This window comes from Scardinius erythrophthalmus (genome assembly GCF_964197995.2).
Source record: "Scardinius erythrophthalmus genome assembly, chromosome: 14".
Lineage (NCBI taxonomy): Eukaryota > Metazoa > Chordata > Actinopteri > Cypriniformes > Leuciscidae > Scardinius > Scardinius erythrophthalmus.
The window spans coordinates 9,332,863-9,340,756 of record NC_138234.1 but is presented as its reverse complement, the minus strand read 5'-3'; the positions used below and the strand labels follow the sequence as shown (position 1 = coordinate 9,340,756).

Below are 7,894 nucleotides of genomic sequence, written 5' to 3'. Positions count from 1 at the left end.
TGTTATTTGTAATGATTCTGTATAAACTAACCTACCAGTAAAAAAATGTATTTGCAGCATTTGTTCTGTACAATTAAATCAAAGCAAAGTGAAAATGTGCAAACCAACTAAACGTAAAATAAGAATCTGTGTAACTGGCAAAGAAATTATATTATATTGATGAAAATTCTAGTTTTGGCCACCAGATGGACCCAACATACAGTCACTTTGGAGAAACGGATCTAAAATGAATATGTAAATCACTATTATAGATTAAAATTCACAATATTTATGATATCTGATGGACGTTTTTTTATTCAATGCCACAAGATAACATAATCACATTATTTACATAAAAAAAAATACATAAAGCACATGAAATGCACCCATTTCTATTATGAATATGAATAGAAATGATTATAGATTTCTAAATCTTTCCAGAATAGTCTTATAGTAGACTAATAGACTTACAGTAGACAAAAATGGTAGATTCAATGATAAAACAGATGCAAAATAACTGAATATCTGCTCTGTTATTAAAATAATTGATAAGAAGAACAGCGGCTGGTTATCTCTCCGTTACTGCATGATGATTTGATTTTGCAGGACAATGAAGGCAACGTGTGAGAGAGATACATGTAATCCTATTATACTATGCAAATATTGAAAATATTGAAAAAAAAAGTCAAACAGTCGGTAACCTTTTTTTTTTTTTTGCTTTTTTTTTATACCAAACTTTGTACTGCTGTGATTCATATTGAAGGTTGGTTGTTTTGGTTAATTTCTTTTAACTATTTTAGTGAAATCCTTATGGAGGAAAAAAAAAAAAAAATATATATATATATATATATATATATATATTCAGGATTCATGGTCTCTTACACTGTATTTGCTCCCATGTGTTATGACGTGTACATTTACACTGTGTGTTTTAAATAAACTGTTTAATGCTGTAAATGTGTTTTTATTCAACCGTCATTCAGTCTGAATCTGAATTCATAGTTTATTCTTATGACTCCCCTTCAGTTATAATATAGACATATTTATGATTATAGCTGTATTATACCACTTCAGTAAGTCATATTCTGTTAAACTCTTTAAAACATTGTAATTAACAAATTAAATTAAAATGTGTTGATTTAAAGAATAAAATGAAATATTCAAGAATATTCACAGTTTTAGCCTCAGATGGAGAGAATAGGAAAGCAAAGCTTCGTTTTACCATCACTAAACAATTAGACCAGACATACTTTCATCTTTACGATTAAAAATACAATATATGCCACTATATTTATGATATCTCTTCTGGTGTCTCTGTTTTACGTCTTGCAGCTCTGACGTCATTGACCAGAAGAACAACAGCAAGCGCAGAAGCCACGCCCATCAGCGCAGTGGCGACCAATCGCAGCACAGCTTCAACTGAATCACAACAGGGGGCGTGGCCTTCTGGAGAAACTAATGAAACAAAAGATAAAATAAATTAAGATTTTCAACAAGCTGACTTTAGACTTTAAAAATATAAAATGTTCTGCTCCACACAAGAAAAAAAATTAAATAAAACAGTTTAAAAACATGAGATGACAGAAGCTCATTCATCATGTCTAAGTTATAAGTCTTGATAAAATCAACACATTAGTGAATGAATGTGGCAGGTTGATCCCATGTCTGTGAATCCCACTATGTCTTTCATCAGTCCTGTTAAAAAACTAAAATAAATGATGAAAAGGCCTGATCTTACTGTTATATACTCTCATCGCATCAGCCATTTTGTATTTTTAGCTAAATCTCAATAATCGTGATACTTCTAAAACGTTATCTTTATATAGGCCTAATACATTGTATCAAGTATTCTAAAACTTATGGAAATAGTCATTTTAACCAATATGAAACTAGATTTTCATATATTCTTTTAAATACAAAACTCACTCTCTCAGTGTTATGCAGTGGTTGTCAAGTAAATGGATTTAAACAATAAACTAAACGGATTCATATTTAAATCTCTCAAGTATATTTGACTGCTTAAGTGTGTGTCCGAGACACTGCAATCATTCATTACAACGCAATCATATGCTTGTCTATAAAGCTATTTCATGTATTGTGAAAAATGCTATATAATTAACCCAAATTGAGCCTAAACAGAGTTCAACATTTCATTTTAAGTAAAAAGTATAAGGTATGTTGTGCAATTCCTTTAGATATAGTATTATATAAGGACAAACAACTTTTCATGCCGTAGAGACCACCAGCTTGGGATTGTAAACCCCAAATTACAGTGTTATATTTTCATGTATTTGCATTTGTTCTTGAAAGATGTGGGATGAAGTTCCATCAAGTGTTTTTGAGCTAAAGGCCAGTCATCATAGTTTTAAAACAGGTAAGAACCCCATCTTAAGATTAGTTTTATTAATAAAGAGTTGACAGAACAAGCACACCTGTTATTCTCTACTCACCATAGACAGTAACATTGAATCTGTATTTGGTGTCTGTTGTTTTGCCTTTGATGAATACATTATATTCTCCAGAGTCTGTGGTTCTGGTGTTTGTGATGGTCAGAGATCCAGTCTGATGATCCAGCTTCAGTCTGTCTCTGAATCTCCCATCAGGAACATCATCATATGTGAAGAAGCTTACAGGATCCCTAACAGAAGCTATTTTAGTCCCTTGAGGTCCAAACATCCACGATATTACATCGTCTGTCTGTATTTTAGTGAGACTAGAGTTTAGAGTGACTGAATCTCCTTCCTTCACTGAAACGGACTCTGTCTTCACTGCATCTGTACCAGCAAACACAGAGAATGGAGAAACAGAGAGAGTTTCTGGTAAAAAATAAATATCTTAACATTTGTTTAATCAAGCTTTAACTTTAAACATGTAGTTTTAAAATGATCACAAACTTTCATTTTGGCTTTGATATTAAAGTGAGACTCTGAACACTGTGGCAAAGTGAGATCTCTTTTTTAGAAACGGTGAGTATTTGAGCTGGTTTAGCTCAGGCCAGTCTGTGTCTGAAGAACCTTTAGCACTTGCTGTTATTGAACTTCAACATCAGATGTGAAATAAAGCCACAGGCAGCCGTAACAAAGAACAACATGACAGATGACAGATCAACTGGACATCAGCATCTCTTGTGATGATTTTAGACTGTAGAATTGCTGACAATAAAACTTTTGTCCATTAGGCCTGGGCATTGCGACAACGACATACATATAACATTTTGTGAGGCATTGCAAAGATATATCTTATAAAGTTATGATCTTATAGTCTATGTGAACACGGTTTGGGTTTGGTGGCCAGAAATCAATTTACTAAATCCAAACATGCAGATTTCTGAATTTCATCTTTTTATTGCATCATCACAAGGGTCAACATTTCTAAACTCTCAAATGAGAGCAAACTACTTCAGCAGAATGTTCTTTCACATTGGCATTTATAATGATCACTTATTTTTGTTGAGCTGTGTGTCATTGCATTGATGATACTGTATTGACTTATGACCTCTCGTTTGAGACTAGTTTAAAATAGTAATGTAGTCTAGAAACAAATTCTTTGGCTTACAACAGTAGGTCCAAATTATAAATATTTAACAACGAGATGATTGCTGGCCAAAGAAAGGGAACATCGAATGGGAATTTCATGTACTTCTAAATTTCAGCATAAACTGGTAAAATAATTTATTCTGATCTGCGGTCACAACAACAAATAAATACTAAATTAAACGCATCAGTTTTCATGACTTCACTAAACACATTGTGTTATGTTTACAGCACATGGTGGTAAAAGTATACATGACTTAAAAGCTAACTGGATCAGGAATCTGCTAACAATGAGTCCAAACAATGTGACAAAATTGGAGAAGTAGCTGAGTTCATTTTCCTATTTACAGTAGGTTTGTTCATTTGAATAAAGCTGGAAATAATTGTATTGAAAAACAATTTATTTAGAAGTTGCTGTAAAAGCCTTGTCTATAAATGGAGGAAGTTCAGCACTGCATCCGCTCTTATAATGAAATAGTGGCGAATGCTCAATGAATCTTGGTGTTTCTATAAGAAAATATATAAATATTCCGTTTTATTGTTTATAGCCGTCATTTCACCATCTAGGTTAACTAGACCCGATATAGTCAGGCTATGAGTAACCCACTTCTTGCCAAAATAACCTTGAATTTGTTTACATGTCGTTTTTGCCAAAATAACTTGCGAGATGTATGATATTCCATCATGTAAGCAAAGTAAACAGTGATTACAAGGTGTTTGGTTTCATCTCTTCACTCATTTCACTTCTTTGTTATCTAACTGATGACTAGTCTATTCTTGGGCTATGGTTTTGGGTTTAGATGTCTATTACATTTTCAATGATGCCTGAATTTTGCCTTGCTTTAGGCTAGACGTCTGGGCTGTGTTTGGACGGCTATTAGACGTCTTTTAAATGCAAAATTGCTTGCTGAGTTTGCATACTTTACCACAGGTAAAGTGAAATTAATGCAATATTTTTCAAACAGACATATTTTCAGGGACATTTTCGTTCAATATTGTATGTACTCGCGGCACTTTGATGACATAGACTACATCACAGTCACATGGAGTCGGCGCTATCTGAAGTCAGACAAATTTCTAACCAGCACGCACTGCTTCAAGTCAACCACCGATCGGTCTGCGCAGAGCTGCATGAAGTCGAACAACCCTATTGATAGGTGAATGACCGCTTCTGCAGAAGAAAATTACTTTATAATAACTACTTTATTATTACAACTTTTGCCCCACCCACTGGCTTGTTCGTGAGATGGAGAAGCTGCTCACTGCAGAGCAAATGGGTCTAGCTCCTCCTCACTAGATGTCCAGCGAGGAGGAGCGAATGTAATTTTGGCCTTATGGGTGGAGCTAGAATATTATATTTATGCATTTGGCATAATATATATGTATATCGACCCACATCCTAACCCTATCCAACCCTATACACATCTCTGTCCCTCAACCCCATTAGACGTTCAGCGAGGTGGAGCTGAATTACGTTTTTGATGTAAAAATCATACAAACATTAAGTGTGCACCCAAACAATGCAGTTCATGACTCCATTAAGTATTCTAAAACTTATGTAAATACTTATTTTAAATCACATTAAATTTTCATATTTTTTTTAAGGAAATAAGAGTAGTGTCCTTAAAGTTTGTTTTACTAATAAATAGTATACAGAAGCACACCTGTAATTGTGACTCACCATATACAGTAACATTGAATCTGATTGTGGTCACTCCCCCGGTGCTGCGACTGATGGTCACTTTATATTCTCCAGAGTCTGTTGTTCTGGTGTTTGTGATGCTCAGGGATCCAGTCTGATTATCCAGCTTCAGTCTGTCTCTGAATCTCCCGTCAGGACCATCAGATGTATTGAAGATTCCAACAACTTTATCAATTTCAGCTATTTTAGTCTTTAAAGGTTCAATTATCCATGTTATCAGATCATGTGCCTGTATTTGAGTAAGACCAGATTCTAGAGTGACTGAATTTCCCTCCTTCGCTGAAATTGAAACGTTCCTCACTGTATCTGCAAACACTGGAGAACAGAGAGAGTTTCTCAGTCACACGTTGAAGTTCTTGTTAATGTTTAAATAAATATCTAAACATTGGTTTAATCAAGCTTTAACTTTAAGCTTGTAGTTTTGAAATGATAACAAACATTTGTTTCGGCTTTGACATTAAAGTGAGACTCTGAACACTGTGGTGAAGTGAGATCCTTTAAAATAAAAGTGAGTATTTAAGCTGGAAGGTCCTTTAGCATCGGCTCTTGTTGAACTTAAACATCAGAAGTGAAATCAAGCCACAGACAGCCGTTACAAGGCAAAATACAACAGCGGTGACAGATCTGTTTTGGGTACTAGACATCAGCAGCTCAGACATTCACGACATATAAAGTTTTGTGAGGCATTGCAAAAATATAGGCCTACCGTAATCATCAGTCATGATCTCATATAATCTATATGAACATGTTTGTGTTTGATGCCCAAAAATCAGTTTACTAAATCAAAACACAGATCTCTGAATTGTTCCTTTTTCACAAGGGGCAACATTTCAAATCTCTAAAATTACAACAAACTCGTTCTTCTGCTGCTGTGCTTTTGTTGGTACATGTTTTATTTCTCACATTTATTGTATCAACACATGAGCTAACAGCCTTTTTCAGTGTTCATCAAAACACAATAATGATCTTTCAGATCAACATTTATAATGATCAGTTATTATAGTAATCAAATTAAGACATTTGTTTCACAGAATCTTTAGAGGTGCTGAATGAACAGTATTACAGTATAATACAGTCCTCTATACTGTACATTACCTGATCAAACTGATATAAATCAAAACAAATTATCCTGCATTATACATTAAGCTTTTGGAAAGTAGAAAAGTAAATATTTGTTTAAGATTTATGCCCTTTCTGATTGGGACAGAATCCCGTTATTTATATTGCAGAACTTTGTTCCTTCAGATGGAAACAGCCGAGGGACATTTGTAACACTAAAACTTCAAATTTCATTAATTACAGTAAGATACCAGTAGAAAACTAAGCAAACACAGTGATATCTTTGTTTGATTCATGATTCTGGTACAATTGAAACTATATATATATAAAAAAAAATTTTTCGAACTTACCAACCAGACGCCAAAAGCACAAGCAGCAAAAAATAAATGAGCGAAACATTTTCTTCATCAGTTCAGAAAAGAGGAAATGTTTAATAGTCGTGTAGCGAGTCTACTGATGTGAAAACTGCTTCAGTCTGTGTCAGTCTGTGTCTGCTGGGGGTTGTACTTCAGTTCTGTGGAGTTTTTTTCTCCTAAACCACAGTCTGTCCTGTTTTTGTTGAGCTGTGTGTCATTGCATTGATGATACTGTATTGGTTTATGACCAATCACACTATTGTTTGGACTACACTGAAAAAAATTATTTGTTGAATTTACAAAAAAAAAATTATGGTAAGTGGTTCCACAGCTACATTAGCTCTTTTAGCTACATTAAACAAATGCATTAAGTTGAACTAAAATTTAATAAGTTCAACTTAATGCATTTGTTTAATGTAGCTAAAAGAGCTAATGTACCTGTGGAACCACTTACCATAAAAATTTTTTAGTAAATTCAACTTTCATTTTTTTCAGTGTACATTCATCTAGTAATCTCATTTACTTCTCAATTTCAGCATAAACCAGAAACAGAATTTAATCTGATCTGCAGTTACAACAACAAATAAATACATTTATTTAGCTGAAAATATTGTGCAAATGTTTACAGCACATGGTTGTAAAAGTATCATGACTTTAAAGTTAACTGGATTAGTTTAGTTACAGTTACAGTTCAGTTTTCTATTCAAAATAAAACAAGCTGATTTTTTAAAGAAGTTCTCGAGATGTTTCTCTAAAAACCTTGATGTTGATCAGTCCACTTTAATATGTCTATAAATGGAGGAAGTTCAGCTCTGCTGCTCTAGTGATGAAATAGCGGTGAATGCTCAATGTTAAGAAGAATCTTCAGCTAAAGTGTCAGTGAAAGACTTAATCTCTGAGGGAAAATCTGGTTATCTCTAAACTAAAACAGCAAGGAAGGACACCACAAAAGAAGCCGATGATATTCTGTGGACGGACGAAGCACGAGAGTAAATTAACTTTTACATTAAAGAGAAAAAAATCACCTTCTGTATTGCCTATTTTAGTCTATATAATAATATACCTGAAAGTTTTTCAAAGAAAAATGGTGCAATATTCCTCCTGACCACGTGTGTTACAAATACAGGAAACATTTGGTGTAAGTTACTGCAGCCAGAGCAGGAACAAGCATTTACAAAATCATGCTCTGAAAATCTTTATTTTTTGTGTGTGTTTGTCTATTGTGTGCTTGATCGTTGACTGTTATTTCTTAGATTAGTCCAATA

General features: G+C 33.8%; 1 protein-coding gene across 1 annotated transcript in view; it reads right to left on the bottom strand.

Annotated features, from left to right (window-relative positions):
- LOC308701561 (uncharacterized protein) overlaps positions 1 to 6,699 on the bottom strand; it is a gene marked incomplete at its 3' end in the record, with an annotated part of 15,420 nt that extends 8,721 nt beyond the window's left edge. The window contains exons 1-4 of the mRNA XM_081383917.1: positions 6,624 to 6,699; positions 5,194 to 5,529; positions 2,430 to 2,753; positions 1,303 to 1,434 (exon numbers count right to left, since the gene is read on the bottom strand). Of these exons, the coding sequence (XP_081240043.1) occupies positions 1,303 to 1,434; positions 2,430 to 2,753; positions 5,194 to 5,529; positions 6,624 to 6,681 (850 nt within the window). The 5' untranslated portion in view covers positions 6,682 to 6,699. The remainder of the gene's footprint in view (positions 1 to 1,302; positions 1,435 to 2,429; positions 2,754 to 5,193; positions 5,530 to 6,623) is intronic.
- Positions 6,700 to 7,894: the final 1,195 nt, after the last annotated feature.